Source organism: Bactrocera dorsalis, chromosome 2, assembly GCF_023373825.1.
Source record: "Bactrocera dorsalis isolate Fly_Bdor chromosome 2, ASM2337382v1, whole genome shotgun sequence".
Classification (NCBI taxonomy): domain Eukaryota; kingdom Metazoa; phylum Arthropoda; class Insecta; order Diptera; family Tephritidae; genus Bactrocera; species Bactrocera dorsalis.
Window position 1 is genome coordinate 28,988,723 of NC_064304.1, and position 20,247 is coordinate 29,008,969.

Below are 20,247 nucleotides of genomic sequence, written 5' to 3' on the forward strand. Positions count from 1 at the left end.
GGCAGTTCTTGAACGGCTTCTGGTTGCTCTTCACCCCAAATGCGGCAATTTTGCTTATTTACGTAGCCATTCAACCAGAAATGAGCCTCATCGCTGAACAAAATTTGTCCGAAAAAAAAAAAAACCGAACACTGATTTTGGTAGAAAATTCAATGATTTGCAAGCGTTGCTCGTTAGTAAGTCTATTCATGATGAAATGTCAAAGCATACTGAGCATCTTTCTCTTTAACACCATGTCTGAAATCCCACGTGATCTGTCAAATACTAATGCATGAAAATCCTAACCTCAAAAAAATCACCCGTTACATATGTGTAAATCCAGCTTTAGCCTTCTTACCGTTTCAAATCAGATTTGTTGCACTGATTTCTTTATTTGCGCAAAAATTCTGTTATACTAAGGTTACATATGAACAATATATATATGTATATGTATTTATGCACATTAAGACATGAGCAATAAACACTTATGCTTCCTTTTAGCCAGAAATAAATGTGAAATCGTACGTTTTGGATAGATAATTACTCTGCACTTGCACTTATGGTTTTTAATAAAAGAGCCCAAGCTCTTTCGCTCCCTACTTGTATTAGTTGTCCAAAAAACTGTATGAAAGTACGTCTTGATAGAAGTTTTCGACTCTAATCAGCCACGCATAAATATAAAAAAAAGTTCCGCTGTGTATAAAGGGTATAACCAAACCTTTAAGATAGGTTTTCTCGAATTATATTTCTTTTGATTGCACTTTGACTAAATTAAAGTATTTCAACTTTGTAAGTGCATAAAAACCAAAAAACTAATTCATCTTCACGGTTTCTTTTCTTTACAGAGACTGCAGAGTGGTGCGCGATCCACAAACGCTAAAATCAAAAGGATACGGTTTTGTGTCGTTTGTGAAGAAATCGGTGAGTTGCAAACAATTAAAAATTTAATATCAAATTTATAAAAAATATACATTTATAGATACATTTATATAATTACAAAAATTATTTAAGCGCAAAAAGCCTTTTCATGCTCCTTCCTTTTTTACATTTCGCACTAAATTAAAAATTTAAATTCTTTACGAAGTGAAGGCGTCCGACACCAACTGTTGTCAAACTGACACGAATTCGCAGCTGTAAGATTTTACCCAACGCCAGCCCTCACCGTTCACAAGCGCATACAGCACCACAACACGAGTGTCAGTAATTCTGAATTCTCAAACGCTGCACGCTCGTTCGTCCGTCGCTCATCAGCCGTGTCAGCTGTCAGTCTATAAAGTCATTTCTCAACCAACTGGGACCATATTAGCCGCTTAAGCCTGGCGCCCAGACTGTCTTAAGCGCTGTCTGTCAGTCACATGGTGCCACGCATACACTGGCAAAACATTTATGCGCCTGTCATATGGCGAGTCAGTGGCACAGTCGATTTGACTGACGGGCCAAAAGGTGTACCATGTCACACACCTACAACGCAACGCCTTACGGCGGCAATGGTGGTGGCTGTTCAACTGAAAAGAGGTTAATTAAGCACAAAGATGAAGACATTTCCACTGTCATACTTTCGCTGTGCGTACGCGTACATATTTTCGTATGTGTTGGTATTGGTGTAGCGCACCAGGAGGTAACCATAACCATAACCTCACATATTTATATACTCGTATTTTTGAAACAATGTGTGCTGCCACTTGGCGCTCATCTGAAAATCGCAAAGTGCTCATTGAGTTGGAAAGTCATTTTCCAGCAGTTTTTCTTTTAACTTCTCGCTTGGCTTTGCTGGCGGTTAGCAGCCGCGCGCCCTTCACGTTTGAGAAGATTTAACTCAGCAGTCGCTGTCTCAGTTTTCGGCAGGAGAATCGAAAATATTATGCCTTAAACCTTGACAGCTACGTCACAACTTTGCTGCACACACAGTCATATACATATACAGATACACATACACATATGCTTCTACTGCCAAATATTGTAACAACCAAACAGCCAGTCAGCCAAGCAGCCAACGCTGGGGATTAATGAAGTTAAAAACCACACTGTCAACAGAAATTAAACAAGTCGACGCTCAAAAGCCAGACGCACTTTTCTTTTTACATATAAGCTTATGCTTTCACAAGCTTTAAATATCAAAAATATCAAATGGATGAAAGCTTATCTCGTTCGCTGAGCAGCTTTGCCTTTGCACCGCTGTATTTTACGTTTTCCTGTGCGCTTAAACTGGTAGCGCTCTACTCAATACTTCACTACAAATGCACATATAGGGATAAAAATAATGAAACTTACTACGCTGGTGAAAGTTTTTACATAACCTCTGACCGCTACCTTTTAATTTTTTAACTTTTTCATACCCAAATCATTACCAAGCTTGCTGAGCTAAACAAAAAATGCTAAGCGTCTTTCCTAGTGTAAGCTAAATAAAGTCATATGTTTGTTGCTGCTATTGGGCCATGTAACACCTTTTAGTTCTAACCATGATTTATATAAAAAGAAAAAAGCGTAAAATTCACAGGCTAATTTGCATTAAGTCTTGTCGAGTTAACCCTAGGCGTCTACTAGCGAGCGCTGATGAGGGTGCTAGCTATATTTTCCACAATAGGACACAACCTTATTTATGCATTTTAAGTAAAGTTGTTATAATTTTACGGCAAATATATCACGAACTACGCTTTAACTGTGAAGATGAACGGAGTGGTAGAACTAAGGAGTCGGATTTCAGTAATATTTTCGAAAATTTGTAATTTTAGGGAATATTTAATGATTAATGGCATTTATTTTAACCTACAAATAGTAGAATCTGCAAAGTTCAAGGGGTTACATGGGTTTCCTCGGGTAAAAAAAGCCTTTTTTCAACATTTTTTCTCATATAAAAAAAATTTAATATTTTATTAGGTGTTTTTATTGTTACAAACATACACTATTAATAAAAATATTATAAAATTTTTGGAAAAAATATTTTAAACTCGGCCACGGCGACGCACATTTCCGGTGACCCATTCGAAAAAAAAATGCGCCTGCGTTGGCCTTACAGGAACATCTAAAGTGAAAAAAATACGTATTATATAATAGTTAAAAACCTTAACATAAAACTTGGACGAAGGAAAGCAACTGAATATTCCTTTTTTTGGCAGACATTTTTACAAAAAAATCAAGATTTTTTTTTTCCTATAGTTGTAAACGAATAAAAATTCTTCATTCAGGTGTTTAAGATTTGTATCTCAAGCACCTGTGTACGATTTCATGAAGAACGGTTGAGTAGTTCTGGAAAAATCTTACTAACACACTTCAAAAACAAAGTTTAGAGAAAAACGAGTTTAAGGACGGCGCACATAGCCTAGCTAGATTCGAGCGGCTAAATTTTTAGGGCTGTATCTCCGAAACTGTTACTCAGATCAACTTGCAAATTTAGGAAAATATTGTAGAGGTGTTACAGAATTTGATAAGATAATAAAAAAAATCGATATTTCAAACCCGTAAACCCATATGACCCCTTACTAATACCAGCTGTGCGGGAAGTTTTCGAGGTGATATGTGGTTTTCAAATGAAATATATATTACCCACTCAAATAGCATACGTTTAAGTACTTTCATTGAGTTCAATAAGATCTTTAAGAAGCTCATATTGGTGGACTATACTTCGATGAATTGCCAACTGAACTTAGCATTATACAAGTATGCGGGCTTCAATACAGTGGTCCTTGGTTGAATATTTCAAATACCTAGATTAAAGACCCTGCAGAGTGCTCCTTCTAAAGACTTACATGCCTTAACATTTTTTCCTTACATTCCTTAGCAGTGCAATATTTTTTGTAATTTTACCATATAAGAACTAATTGCCTCGAAGGAGAGCATTAATTGTTGAAATGGTTAGGTAAGGTTTGATGACTGATCCGGTGATCGCACTTGGAGTACTAAACGCAGTTTTTTGTGAAACTGTAAAAATAGAACTTCTGTATCGAACCTCTTTAGTCAGCAAAGAGCCTTATAGCCAATAAAAATTTTCTGATGTATTTAATTTCTATTCCCACCGGCTCGGTAGGGAACCTAAGGGTATGATCTCTCAAGTATTTAAGCCTTGAAGGAGGAAGGAAATGTTGAGAAGTTTCCACAAACCCTTCTGCCATACAGCTGCTGTATGTTGGCATAGGGCTTCGGTAAAATTCTCAATCTTACGAAGTCAACGCCGATAACGCAGTGGCATGTTAGCACTCTCATAACTGGCCTCACTGAGGGTAAAGAGATTACTGGAACCAGTGGTAGGTAGCTCAGCACAGGCCTAGCTAACACGAGGAGAGTGGAGCCCTTTCCATTCTATTGATAGCGAATCTAATGAGGCTTGAATAGTCAACAAAGAAAATCGTCGAGAGCTGATATTCTTGCTGTACTCCAAAAGGGCCAGTTTTGGAATTATTTTTCAAAGACGCGATAATTTTTGCGTTTCTAATCAAAACTTTTTTACCACTTCTTTTATGCTACATAAAGTTATTGTATGGATCTGTCTAGCATATCATATGTCTCCTATACACCATAAACTCTTATTTTTACTTACTAACGTTATAGCATATATTTATTCCAAATTTTACATTACACGAACACACGCACATAGACAAAACAAACGCACATAAATTTAATAAAGAAATTCGCAATGTCAAAAAGTGCGTAAAACTCACACAAGAACGAATAAATCAAAGCAACAATGTCAACCGGCATTCTGCTTTAAATCAATGCCGCTGCCGCAGGCGTTTCAAATTTCTGATTTTCTGCACTGTTGATTTTCGTTTGATGCTTAAAACGTGTCTTTGTCGCATTTTCCAACTATTAAACACATGAAATTCAATAGCATCAAGGCGAGGCAAGAGCTGAAAATATTTGACATACACACAGAGACAACCATGATTTTGTTCGTGACATGCACACATTCGTGCGTTTGTGCGTTATTCATACATACATATATACAAACATATGACATGTAAGACACGCAGCCAGCGGCGTAAACACTTGCGAATATTACACTTACAAAAGTGGGTTGGCAAACAAACAATTGCCCAGGAATTGAAGCAAACACGCAGAGAATAAAAAAGAGCACTGCTGAATTATAAACCAGTAAGGGAAGGCTAATTTCGAGTGGACTTGAATTTTAAGGGTTTAAAGAGCGTTGGGATCCAACTCTCGGTATTTAATATAAAACCATCATCGTGTTTGGCGGGATAGAGTATTCCATATGCAATGCATAAAGTTGTTTCTTGCGAGGATTACACCTCATATAGTGAATGGATTTGTTATATAATACAAAATGCTTACCACCTCAAGAGTTCTTAATTCGTTTAGCTAACATTATCAATTTTTCAGCTTTCCTTCTTATCTTCACGGTGATTTAGGAAACCAATATGGTGTGTTATTTTCTCTCAGCAATCTATCAATTAAACAAAGTCATAATACCCTCGAACAAAATTTTTCTTCGGCCTCGGAAAATAACAATGATATGAGTCTTTAGGCATCCACTTCATGTAACAGTTTAGAAGGCTTTAAAATTGTGAATTTTTAACTGCCTGCTTAGCGAGTGTTTGCGCAAGAGAGTGTCTATGCTTGAACGCTTCAAATTTCAAAGCGATACCCTCATCAGTTGTGGCATTGCGACGTGCTCGGCATTTCCGTTCGAATAAAATTTGACTGACTGTCGGCGAAAAGGATGAATGTGTGAAGTATGTGTGTATTTATGAGTGCTTATACCTACATACATATATTTTTTATGTGTTTTCCTTAGCTGAGAGGCATATGTACCTTTTCTCTTACACCACCGCTTTAAAAAAGGTGCACCACTCTCACTTAAATGTGGTTAACCGGCAATTATTTGAAACCACCAAACAACAAACGGGCGTTGAAAAGTACTAAATTAAATTCCTTTGATGAAATAAAACCACCACAATAAGCAGAACGTTCAAACTTTAATAAAACCAAATTGCTTAAATGAGTTGTATTTGCATTCTCACAAAACAGAGAGATAAGAGATAAACAATTCAACTGGTGTGCCTAGAATGGTGTTAGTGCGTATGAGGGTATGAGTATTTGAACTAAACTTTCTGGTGAATTTGGTTGTTAATTACAATTTGAAAGAAGTTGTGAAACCTTGAATTCCTAAGATAACAGTTTTAAAAAAATTAAATAAAAATTATTCGTTGGTAATATAATTTTAACTGTGGACTCTCTGAGAGAAATGTCCATCGAACTCAACCGGAAGTTATAAAAAGAGATAAGATTTGTTACCAAAAATGGAAGAATTAAAGCTACTGTAATTTAGAACTCACTCATGGTACCTGAAAAGTTTCAGACAAGTTGGATAGTAAAATCATGATATATGCGACGGAATGTTACGTTAAGTTCAAAATTTACCTCGAAAAGCTAACCGGAATATCAAATATAACTAGAGACAGGAGAAAAGAACTGCTAACTGTTCCATTCAGGATTTTTACTAAAAATTTAATACCAAGCATTTCTCTACGACTCGTAAATGTAGCTAGATTTACAAGTTTTAAAGGACTAGTGTATGGAGGAGGAATTAACCTAGAAGAACAGCCCTAAGGCGAAGAGTAAAAATTGTTTTTGTACCTACTCTAACTTGTCAGAATGAAGTAGGTGCATAGGCTTCCGTACAACAGCGCCATATTCCAATATAACTCTAACCAAAGTTGTAAAAAGTGTTCTATTAAAATCTCTAAATTCTTTCGACCAACTGAGAATACACGACACTCTCCACTGTGACACGACAGTCAGTCAGTCGTGCCAGCTGTTCTTTCGACTTTTACGAAAACCAATGGTTTCACAGCTGCACTTAAGAAGCTTGAAATGCCGTCCAACAGCTCCCGTATACTAAATTGCTGTTGGGCGTTCTCAGAGAGCAGGTATGCAAGTCGAGTAGTTACGCTGATCTCGTTACGCTGTCGATTGTGATAGTAGCTTCTCGACGTCGTAACTTCCCTATGTTTGTTAACGAGCGTACTTTGCGTTACAGAGGCGGGCGCGCATCTTCGCCACAGCAATATAAGGGTCCAAGTCGATGTTAGGTTCACGGAGCATACGCACGTCAAGGAGTTTTGATATATGTCGTCCATTTATCACAACATAATCGAACTCGTTTCTAACTTATCGATTTGGAGGCAGACTGCATACATTTATATAAAAATAGCAAACAGTTAATTGCATTTTAGTCAGAAAGCTATAATATCAGTCTTTATGTGGTTTTGCGTTTACTATGTCTTTACATAACTGTTCATATTATTATTTATAACTTATATACATACATACCATATATAGTATATTTATTTGCTGTACGGATGCCATGACTCGTATGGCTTTCATTCGATTTGATTATCTAATTTAGTATGAAATTGAGTTTTCTTAAGTAAAATTTCCTTTCAGGCGATCATATTTCCATATTAACAATGCATACATGGTAAGAAACGCATTTGTTTATGTATACTCGTATTTAACTATTTCACATTGTAACTTTGCAATGTCCATAAATACAATTAATTCATTTGGTATTTCATTACCAGCGCACAAATGAATTTATTGAATATTTGAAAACCAAAAATATTTTGGCTTCTGGAAGATTTTTGGCTTCTTTGGCAAACTTACTCATTGCTAGAGAAATTCCATATTTTCATTTCCAGTTAACAGCTTTTCAAATATATATATTGCGTCTGTTTTTCACATTAAAGGATTAATTTAATTTAGTTCTACAAAATATCGTTTAATAAAAATATTCCATAAACATTTAAGTTCTAGGAATAACATGAATTTATGTATATATATTTATATATATATATATATACAAATATGAATGTTTACGATATCACATATCATTATATGTATAGCGTTTGATTGAAGAGTGCCGTTTTCCGATCGGATTGCTGTTGGACCGCTGGATGGTGAATATGCATGGGTTGTATGGTGTGTTATACGATGATTTGGGGCTTAGGTTGGTGGGTGGTATGAAGTGCAAGTTTATGTGACGTTTGTGGGAATATGTTTTGGCATATTCCTCTTTCTGAGTGTCTTTTTCTGAATTCAATTTTCTTTATTTCACTCTGTGATTGAATGAACTAAATGTTGATCCATTTCGAGGTTCCCTACTTTTTAGAGGAAAAAACACAAAAAATTCAAATTTAAAGTCATTTTCTTTGGCATTTATGTTTTGAAGCTTATTTCATTAAAACGTTGGCCGCGGCTAAGTCTCAGTCCTTCCGTTGAGTTCAATTTTCGATGACTCGTTCGAGCATTTCAACTGGTAACTATCGAATGACACGCGTGATATTTTGCTCCTAGGTTTTACTTACATATCCCACAGGAAGAAGTTTAAGGATGTGATAGCACACAATCTTAGTGGCCAATCCACCGTCCCAAAATGTGAAATTACCACAAGTGTTCTCTCTATAAATGCTTTTTCCATCTATTGATTGATTTATGTATTATGTGAGAAGTGGTGCCGTCATGTTGAAACCAAAACTCACGGAGATTAAGAGCTACAATTTCACGCATCAAATAGTCGGTTATCATGGCGCAATAATGGTAGCCAGTGACGGTTACGTTCTCACCGACACCATTTTTGAAGAAATATGGACCAATAATTCCACCGGCCTACAAATCCTGTCAAACTTTTGTTTTTTTTTCTGGATGAGATGGCAGCCCTTTAATCTCTTCAGGTTGCTCTTCGTCCGAAATGTGTCAATTTCGCTTGTTTACATACTGATTGAGCCAGTAATTGACCTAATCGCTTTATAAAATTTGGCACGTATCCCCTTGAAACTTTTCATGAGCCTATAAAGTGAAGCGATGTCGCTTGGGAAGATCGAGCAGCTTCCTGGTGAATATCTGGTCATCTGTTGTGGGTAAAGGAAAGTCCTTTTAATTCTAAGCAAAGCCTGTATTAGGAAGCTTTAAATTGCATATGTATGAGCAGAAAATTCTGTTGAGTATCTGGCACAATTATAAAAAAAACTCATTATTCTAAGAAAATAACAACCATTCTTTTGTTTAACAAAGATAATTTATTTCAACTAATTATCATTCTAACTGCTTATTACCATTATATAGCATTACCTTTTAAGAACTCAGCAGCTACTTATTTTGTAAATTTAATAAATAATGAACACAAATTTTGTTTTTAATATGCGCTGCCTTACATATGGCGCACTGAGTGTAAATTATTGCACAAACACATTAACACACACACGAATACGTAAACGTATAACAGTAATGGCAGGAAGAATGACTACATTGACAATACTTTAAATGTCACAGCGCTAATGTCACTGGCAGCAAAGTGTCACCAGTTATTGGCAACATCATCTGCCTAAATTACATAAGAGTATCACTTATCAAGAGTAGAAAGGCAGCTGTGGCACGGCAACAACGCCGCAGCTTAACCCCCCACCTTTGCAAAGACCATTTGCCATCAAGGCAAATTGGAAAAAATGGCAAAAGAACATGTCCACGATATATGAGCACACACATACACACATAGTATACATACTGCTTTTGTTGTCTGTCACTGGCATTTACCCGCTGCTCACATACACACACATCAATGCCACAATAAGGACAATGAGGACGCGAATGACAATGTGCACGGCAGCAACTTTTAAATAAATTTAAGCCACATTATGCGACAAAAAGCACCAACAACAACAGCCACTACAACAGGAAAGATTGTATAAAAATACAAAATTGTAACGAAATAGAGACGGAGGCAAAGCCGAATGCGCTGTGGCGGCAGCGGCGGCAAAGGACGGGCGCGCCAGCGTTGCAAGATGAAAATGATGGAAATGAACAAGTGGAAATGTGTAAGCGGAAGCATGGCAGCAAAAACGGCAACTGCTCAGTAATCAAAAAAATTGTGAAAAAACAATAACAACAACAACGAAAAGCAATAAAAATAAATAAACAGCAAGCAAACGATGAGAGAGCGGCGGAAAAAAGCACGCAAAATGAACATGCGACGCTATGCCAAGGATAATGTATATTGTAACGACAGTGGCAACAATATTAAACACAGCTACAACAACAGTCAGCGCCGCAGTGCCAGCGAAAGGAAGCGGCAACAACAAATTACAATGCGCTGCAGCTGGAACGTGCGCGCCGTCAAGATTGAGGACAGGTGGCGGCGCAGCAGACGATGCGCTGACTTTAAAGTGCCGTTGCACGTTTGCCAGCGACACACACACACACATGCAGTGCAAACGAGCAGTTTTAGTGACAATATTTATGTATTGCCATGTTGTTTTGCGTCGCAACTGCTGCAGCTGATGTTGATGAATGTGCGCATATAATTCACGGCAGAAGTTATCGAGGCACACATGCAAACAGATAAATATGATAACGGTTAAGCATATGCGCGCTGATATGCGGATACGCGTAAGTATAAGCGCGTTGACATAAGTTAAAGGCGTTGCGGGCTGTTGCAGTAGCATATATAAATATTACAGCTGATGCCTTACTCTCTACACTAAGAACGGCTGGCACTGTGGAGCTGAGCTTGAGAGCATGCGATGGAAATTGTGACAGAAGAGTGGAGACTTGATAACATGCAAATATAATATAATATTCCGAAAATACTAGGCTGACTGAAGAGATCTTACTCACATTGCACCAAAGAAATTTATTCTATTGTAAAATGCTTAAAAATAAGTTCAAATAAAATTGGATTTTGTATGAACTAGTGCTTTTATCTTACTGCCATTATAAAAATAGCACTTCATTAAAGGGGGAACCTGCTTTAGAGGCTTCAAAAAATCGAATTTTGAGGAGGGAGTCGTAAAATTGTCCATCACAAACTTCCACCGAGTGTGGTTTTAAGTTTTCCCTTATACTCAAAAGCGAGGCCAATAAAAAAATACATGTTCAGAATCTTCAGAGAATGCTGAACACGTCGGACAATTCGGACTAATGTCGTGCCAGAATCTGTTCAGGTAGCTTCCAAAGCACCTATGTTCACATAGCATTTCGGTAAGGTGGAAATCCAGGTCGCTATATCGTCTGTCGATCCACGAATGGTTCTCTGCTGGATGTCAATGGGCATCATACTGGTGATATCTTCAGCAGCGTCACTTGATATGGTTTGGAAAGATAATTGATAACTCTTAGTTCCGACCGTGCAATGTGCTTTTTTGTCTGGCATATGATCTAATAATGCCTAGCGCCTATATCTATATTGGAGCCGCATACAATACAACCGATCTTTAGAACTTTATTCGATTTACTTGAAATATATTCTAGGTTATCCATTATTACTCCCAGCTATTTGGATAGTCTGTAGTGCCTTGAGTCTTTTGCTGCTGTAGCTATCCATTAGTTGATTCGCATGTGTTATGCGTCTATTGTACATACATAGCTGTCATACAAACTGACCGATCAAACACGTTTTTTATACCCTTTAATGCTATAGGAAATGTCACTGTAAAGGGTATTATATTACCAGTAAAATATTTTTTTAAATTGAAATGTGGACTTCTCCAAAGCTGCTAGTCGATTTTTCACTATTTTTTAAACTTTCTCCAAAAATACACTCTTAATTTTATAACTATATCGAATATGGTATATATTATTTTTTGCTTTCTATTAAAATGTTAATCAATTCTCACCACTGTACACCATTAAATTGAAGTAAATGCGGTAGTACGTCGACTGATAATTTAATGTTGCTCATACGCCGTGTACCATAAGCGACGATGAGTGAATTGAAGGTGAACATGAGCATAAACGACGACGCAAGCACACATTTTAACACCAGCATAGCATACACTTACACAAATAAACACACCCACATAAGCACGTGCGCATCTGTAAAGATATAAAGCAAGTGTGTGTGTGTGTGTGTGTCAGCGGGAAAAGTAGCTACAATAATATGTTAATATCCGCCATGAGACAATAATAATAGCACAAGCAACAAAAAAAAACGCGTTTACGCGCATAACAGCAATAATATTGCCACACTGTTACAAAATACTGTATTTACATACATACAAACAACATCGACAACAACAACCAATGGTAGCGAAGCGACCGTAGCTCCAACATTGCCGCGCGGGCAGCGTAAACGACGCAAGCATGTTGTCAACAGCAACAAACGCGCGAATTCATTGCAGCACATTAGCAAGTGACGGCGGTGGTGATGTAACGGTAACGGTAGCAATAATATTGAGACGAAGTATGAGACAGCTGAAGCAGAGGAGCGGCACTAACTTGCGCTGCAGCGATGTGGCAACAGCAACAAGGATAACAACAACATATTTATGGCGTTAATGTGCAAAGAGCGGGGTGTACAAGGTGGATCGAAGACTCGGCACATGTGTAACTGCATAGGAGAGTCCAGTGTATGTGCCTTTTATATATGTATGTATGTGTGTATGTGTACGTAAATTCGCCTCGATTTGCAAACTATGTGGAACTGCTAATGTATGTGGATGTGTGTGTGTGTGAGTAACTGTGATTTATGATGGCAATGCAGTACACTTACACCAACATACATATAAACACTACCGCGGCAGGATAACGGACAAAAAGCGCACTAACCAAGTTTGAGGCCGGTGATGATGCCATGATGGAAATTAAATTATGGCATTTTCGAATGCCATTTTTTGCCGCCATGTGCGTCTTCAACTTGCCTGTTGTTTTGCATAGAAAATCGCTCGCAAAATTCACTGCGCTCAGTAGTTTATGCGCGCTACGTGTGACTATCCACATGCATATGTGTGTGTATGTGTGCACGCTTTTTAAAGCCAGCAAAGCCAAATGCGCAGCAAATATCTTTGTGGTTAAAGCTGAGCTCAGCGACACATTTGCTAACAGCCCATTTCATGTACGTGCAAATAAGTGTGCGCGTGCGCGCGTGTTTGTGTGTGTGAGCGGCAGATTTACGCGCCATCGCCACACTAGTTTTCCGAAAATAATTCACGTAGTTATTTAGCCACTTTATGGATTTGTTAGCCGGGTGCAGCAGCACAAACGAGCGTGCTGCGCTGATTGCTCACTGAATGCCTTTACTTTTCACTACCATCTCCACCCACTCTCTCACTCTCTCTGCAGCACTTTAGTGGCGGCTTATCCACTGAACATTTGCATTTCCTTGCACAAATAACTTTTCAATTTCCTGCAACCGCAAAAATGAAATAGTTCACAAAACTCATGAGCGCGTTGGTTGAAAAACGGCGAAGACCAAGATGGCAAAAGAATAAGTCGAAAAGCAAGCATCGACAGGAATTGCAAAATTTAATAAAACTTTTCACATAAATAAAATTTGCATTAAATCAACTGCATCGCAAAAGAAATATAACTATTTTGCAAGTGTACAAATGTGAAGGCGTGAGTTTACAAATACACGAACACGCACACACTTACTCACATAAATGAGAATTTACTCTAGAAATTGGAGATTAATCTAAAACTTGCCAAAATGCCCATTTGCATGTTTGTGGTTGCAAAGCAAATAGAAAACTGTTATAAATAGCATTAGTTATTGATATTTAATATTTATTTGCTGAAGATAAAATATCACATAAATAAAAATTTTCACAAAGGGATAAAATAATCAAAAATATTTTCAAAACCCCCAACTGTGAGTGAGCCGTTGAGTGAGTGTTTAAAGCCGAAGATTTCTAAATTCTATTAATAAAGGTATAAGTAAAATCTGGCATTACAATGAAAGCTATAGATATTTAAGAAAACACAGAGTAATATATACGTGTATATGAATGAATCTCGAACCTCACTATTTATATATATACATATATGTACATATATATGGGAATGTCATTATCGAGCTATGGAGAGTTTTTTTTTTTTAATTTAAAAATATGATGGCGGTTTGAACAAAATTAGAAGATTTCAAAAAACAAGATTTCAAACGCGATATGGAATGACGTCCTCTCCGATTTTGAACTAGATATCTTCAAAGCTACTGGAAAAAATGGCAGCTCATGAATCTCTTCAGGTTGCTCTTCATACCGAACTCGTAAATTTTGTTTTTTTACATACCCATTGAGCCAGAAAAGGTCCTATCGCTAAACAAAATTTGTCTCGAAAACGTCGAACCTTTTTGGAGGTTTTCAAGAGGCCATAAGCAAAGCGATGTTGCTCAGGAACGTCGAGCGAATTCAGTTCTGCAAGCTGTATTTTGTACGGTTTCAACTTAAGATCTCGACGTAAAATGCACCAAGTCTACCCATACGTCAGTACAAGTTGCTGCGAACGGCACCGAATGGACTATTCACGGTCTTCGTGCACATTCTCAACTACGGCTGCTATATTTCTTTCACTGCGATCTCTCAAAAGTGTTTTCAATCACATCAAATTTACTATTAAACAAACCTTCCCCAGAACTGTGTGAAATACGAATGATGAGAAAGCAAATCGAAGCTCAAGATCTGTCTAGTGTGAACTCACGCGACGCCCGCTTTACTTAGTACTGCACTCAATTGGATAATTTTCTCCTGTTCTTCTTTATTGGCGAACTCGTTTCGGTCTTAGAAGTTCCAAGCTAATTTGGGTTACAGTTGTAGAATTAGCTTTACCATAAAAAAATATTTATTGGGTTCGGGATTTATCCAGCGTTAAAAGGCCAATTATAAATTTTCCTTTAAAATAAACGTTGCCTAAAAGTATTTCATTTTCACAAATAATGCAAAGGCTTAACTCAGACGGTTATCATGTCAAAATGCTTATGTAGCTAACTCAAGCAAGTCAAAATAACTGCACTTCACAATACTACAAACAATTTATATGCAACATTTGACAACAGCTGGCGCTTAACTGCGCATCAGCAGCAGACGTTCGAAACCTCAGCAAAACCATAGGCACTAAAGGAGTAAAACAGGAATGACTAGCTTATAAACAGAAATGAAAACTATAATAAATATATCACAGCCGAAAAATTGAGTACAAACTACGGCTGCATATATGTATATAAATTAAATAAGTCCCAGAATGATGTCTCTTGAAATTGTGTTCTCTTGCGGAAAAAATGTGCAGCTCACAGCAGCAGGCATACCCGGATTATATGGATGTGTGTGTATGGGACTGTGTGTTCGAGTATGCTATAGTACAAGTGGGAGTCACTCAAATGTATATGTATATGTATATGTAAATGCCATATATCCAAAAGCTATTACATTTGAACCTTCATACAAAATATATGGATGAACATTGGGACATAGATCTAGAAATATACAGGCGTACTCATATACGCATATAGTCAGTTATAACGCCCGACATATTTACTGTGATGATAATGCTATTTTTTAAGCATTTCCTGTCCGAATTGCTGACCCTTAAAGTAATATTATTCACGCCCATTGCTTCGGGTAGTTTAAATTTACTACAGACACTTATATATGTACAAGTATGTGTGTGTGTTTATACGTAGGCCTTACCAAATGTCCAAATAATGTATTTTATTTTATTATTTTTATTTTCATGTGCGACATAAAAAATCAAAATTTAAGTGTGCAAACTATTTCACACATCAATGCCTTGCTAAAAATGTGGAAAATTATTGCAACAGTTTTAAAGCTTTTGCTTGTCTACATGTTTAGAGCCAAATATGAAATGTATAGAAATGCAAAATTTAAGAAATTTAATCAGAATTTTTGTGTAATATATGAATAATAGTAGATCATTTCAAAAACGAGTTGCTTGATAGGAATATGTTTAGGAAGAGCGGTCGAAATTATCAACCTCTTTTTAGAATAAGCAAAAATTATTGAAAAAGTTCCTCGGCTGATTTAGAGTTTTTCTGAAGGGAGATTGGGGAGTTTGAGTTTGAGCTTCGAGTCTATTAAAATGAGAGGCAGCTCAGCAGGAACTGAGTATATGGGATCAAAAATCCTCAATACAACCTTTTCCTCGAGAAACAGAAATAACTTTTATCTATTTTAGCCGATACCACATACTATTAACATACAAGGAGCCCTTCAAAGTAAACAGGCTTTAATCTCAATTATTTTATTCAAAATAGTCTCCTTCTGCTTCAATACAGCTTTTTGCACGGTCCAAAAGCATGTCGAACGAGTGTTTTAGCTCGTTGGCCGGTATGACTGCCAGTATGCCGGTGCAAGCCTTTTGAATGGCCTCTACGTCTGCATAACGCTTTCCTTTCACGGGAAAATGCATTTTTCCGAAAAGGAAAAAGTCGCACGGGGGCATATCAGGTGAACACGGGTAGTGGATAATAGTTAAAATGTTATTTTTGGTCAAATAATCAGTCACAAGCGTTCTTCGAATGTTGGATTCTGAGCAATTTTTGGTCGCCAGTCAATTTGTGTGGAACAAACCGTTGCAAGCCCAAATGTTCGATCAAAATGCGATAAATCGATGGTTTGGCGATGTTCAATTCCATTTCCATAAATATCATTGATGATTTTGGCTGATTTTTGACGAATTCACGCACAGAAACAATATGTTTTCTTAATATGAAATTGAGCGTAAATATGAATACGACTATGAATATGAAAAAAGTACGAGCACAAGTACGAATATGAATATGAGTATGAGTTTGAGTAAATAAATATAATTGTGAATATGAACTCACATCGATTTTATACTTATTACATATGAATATAATTTTGAGTATCATTATGAACATATGAATCTGAGTAAATGTATGAAGACGAATACGCAGATAAGCAAAAAGAACAACACTAAGCGAAACAAATAATGTAAAGAAGAACCTACTTTGTGAAACGAAAGAAAGAAAGCTATTGAGTGCTTAGCTAAAACTATTTAGGGTTATAGTCTCAATCATGAAATAATATCACACATATCAAAATAGTATAATATACAGCCAAACTGAATATATGTAATAATGCTCCATAACCTATAAATAAACATCAGGACAGTAAACTCGCGCAGACCAATAATTTCCAATTGACACTCTCTGTAAATGGTTTCCACTAATACGCAATGCCTTTCTTTCTCTCCAGAAAAAATAAATAATTCTCTCTTTATTAGGTATTTGTAGTTCCTGCAATTACGATTACTATCTCGGCCAAAGTCTTTAGTTATATGTGATGCTGGCTCGTAAACTTGCTTCGGTTGTCCAGTGTAAATAACGGGCCGCCGTAATAATGTTCATTGCTAAACTGGCAAAATAATAAAGCAGCTTAAATAATAGCTTACTTCTGACCAAAGTCTATGTGCGCATTTCTCCCGAACACCAGTAACAACAACAAAGGTAGGTGCAATAAACGGCACCTTCCTGATTTGCGCTTTTGTTTACCTTTTGCTTGGCAGTGAAAATAGAAAACAAGAATAATATTAATAAAAGCCAGCGGTATTACCAAGCTATTGCTGCCACGCATAAAGGAGAATAAAGTGCATAAAGAGCGGATTATCCTTTTTCGAGTCGGTGTTCATTGCTAGCCAAAAAAATTTGCTATTTCGGTATTTTCGAAAAAAGGTGTTTTTTCTGTTATTTTCTCTGTTTTTTTTATTTTTTTATGCGGCAAACTTTTCCTTGCCTTTTCTTTTGCTAACCATTTCCTTATTGTTTGAATAAACATTTTAAATGTCTCGACTTTTTTTTTTATTTTTTTTTTTATTCTATTTTTTGTATGGTCGCTTGGTCGCACTTATTTCCTTACCCTTTTCCTTAAGTCTGTTACTTTATTTCTTCGACGCAACCCTTTTAAACCACTTTATTTTTCCGCACCCCCTGCCACCGCACGGAAGTAACTTTTTCCTGTTAATGAAGGTATTTATTTACCTTGGAAAACAGGAAAGTAAAAAGGGTTTCAAGGCAAAAAATCTCCCCATACTGCAACAACAACAACAACAACAAATAGAAAAAAAATCATGCCGAATAAACATAACCGATTTAGCATTACGCGCCACTACATACAGCTGCTATAACGGTGCGAAAGCGTTTTTGTACAACAACAGAAAAGCCTTTTTGTACAACAACAGAAAAATCAATATTTGTTACACATTCGGCTTAAGTAAACCACCTACACGGCAAAAATACGAACAACAATAATAACAAGACCAAAAGGAACAACAACAGCAATAAAAAGGCCGAAGGAAAATTAATGAAAATCCCAAATCATTTGATGGCAAAGTGACAAAAGGCGCCGCTGGCATCTTTTCCAGCTCTTAAAGCTTTCTCATGTAATATTGAGCGAAGAAAGTGCTTAAGTAGGCAAAGGTAATATTTTCGGGTAAACTTTTGCTGCATGCTGCTGCGTGTATGGTGTATGTGTGTATGTGCTGCAAGTTGGCGGCCAGGGAATTTAACTTTACAACTTTCTTCACGACAGCAGCTATTCATTTTGCTTGTCGCTTTCATCGCGCATTGAAGTAAAAGGATTTTGTGGGTTGTCATTTGGTAGCCCAGCTTAATTATACCTCATTTGGACAGACAATGGTGCTGATTACGGTGCGGGTAAGTCACACATACACACAAAGAGATATATATACTTAAATGTGCCGCTTCCCACAGCCAGTTTAACACTTTATCTAATGAATCCATGGCAGTTGTTGCTGTGTGCCGTTAAATAGCGGCAAACTCTTATGAACTTTAATATTGGCACGAGAACATTCAGCGATAAAAAGGATTTTGGGGTATGCTTTCATTAATATTAAATATGAAAGTGCCTAAGTAAAGCATATAGTTATATATATATTATGCTCTATTAATTATATATATTTTAGGTCTAAGCTCTTGTGACTCGTACGTCTTTTTTCTTACAACTTTGTATTTAAGTATTTAAGGAAAACATGTACAAAAATATTATTGAAGATATTGCCCAACTATAACATTTTCTGACATATAATAGATTACAATCCAAAATAACTTCGTCGGTTTGACCAAAAATTAATCAGGAATGTTTTGTTCGAAAGTGAACTGTATACCAGTGAATGTGTCCTGCATCGACCCGTGACAAATGATAGTCAGAAGGCACAAAGTTTGAACTATAAAGTGGACAAGGCAAAACTCTCCAGCCGTTGCTTTCCAAATTGGTATTAATCGGTCTTGCTATATGAGGCCGAACGTTATCATGAAGATAAATTATTGACTCGTTACTATTATTCGCAAATCCGAACAAGGCATTCTGTATATTTTTCGGCAGTCGCTTGCTTCTACTTAATAAGTTGCTGTCGACACAATTAATGGTTTCACGCGGTTTCAGAAGTTGCTATGTAATACAGCACGCTCTTTTGCGCCCACCAAATATAGAATATTATCAGATCATCATGGCTTTGTCGTTGATACAGCTGGTTGAACTCCCCGCAAAAATTCTTTTTCAATATAGTTATAGACCCAAAACATGATGCGCATAATTGATAGAATCCTGCCGGCTTTCAGTTTGCCTCAAACCGACTAAGAAAGTCATTAAAAAACGTATTAAACTAGAAGTGGAGATAGAGCTCTCTGACTACATTATATATATTTTTTTCGCATTCGAGTGTTCAGGCAGTAGTTATGTGATATATTCGTTCATCTTCGTTAGCGCTTGTTTGGTCTTTTATTATTTATCCACTACCTAAAAAAACGTTTATATTTACTTATCTGAGATTCCAGACATTAATTTGAAGATCCACCTGCTATATTTCAAGATGATACTGCATATTTCAACGCCGTATTTTCCAGACAGGTTACCAAATTTTTCTGCAGCGGCAACGTTGTTAAATGGTTTCAGAAACCAATTGGCTATCACCAAAATAAAGTTGAAGGAAGCTGCTTGCAACGTAGACCCCAAGCTGGTGATGCCGATAAAAACGAAAATTATGCAACAAGAAAGAAACTTTCGTTAAGCAAATATAGCATCGATACTTAAAGCAGAAAACCACTTAACTCGAAACTTAACCTTAAACACAAATAATGGTAAATAAGCAATATGCAATCACCGTACAAATTGGTTAGATCGGATCAGTTTTGCTGCTATATAGAATGAATGATTTAAATCAAATTCGTTTATGGAAAAAAATTTCATTTGTGAAGGGCATAATAGCAGCGGTGTAACTGAAGAAAACGTTTCTTTCTCTTTTTCATTTTCAGTTTTGAAGGTTAGTTGTGGTGTTAATTACTGATGTTCTCTGTGATAGATCTATTGAAGTAGTTTGGATAGAACAAATGGTGACTTAGGCATATCCATTATTTTTCTAGCACAACTTTTGTTAGCCTTTAAACTTAGTATTAATTAAAACCTCATCCGTCATTTGAATTATTTCCCTTTTCCTTTCCATTCGCCACATACTTATTATAATCGAAGTAATGATGGGCGTCAACTTCGT

At 36.7% G+C, this 20,247-nt stretch overlaps 1 protein-coding gene across 10 annotated transcripts in view; it reads left to right on the forward strand.

Moving 5' to 3' along the window:
* Positions 1-20,247, forward strand: part of LOC105233143 (cytotoxic granule associated RNA binding protein TIA1) — a 291,566-nt gene that overhangs the window by 221,924 nt on the left and 49,395 nt on the right. For all 10 annotated transcript variants that reach the window (XM_049448258.1, XM_049448248.1, XM_049448253.1 and 7 more), the window contains exon 4: positions 825-900. In XM_049448258.1, the coding sequence (XP_049304215.1) occupies positions 825-900 (76 nt within the window). The remainder of the gene's footprint in view (positions 1-824; positions 901-20,247) is intronic.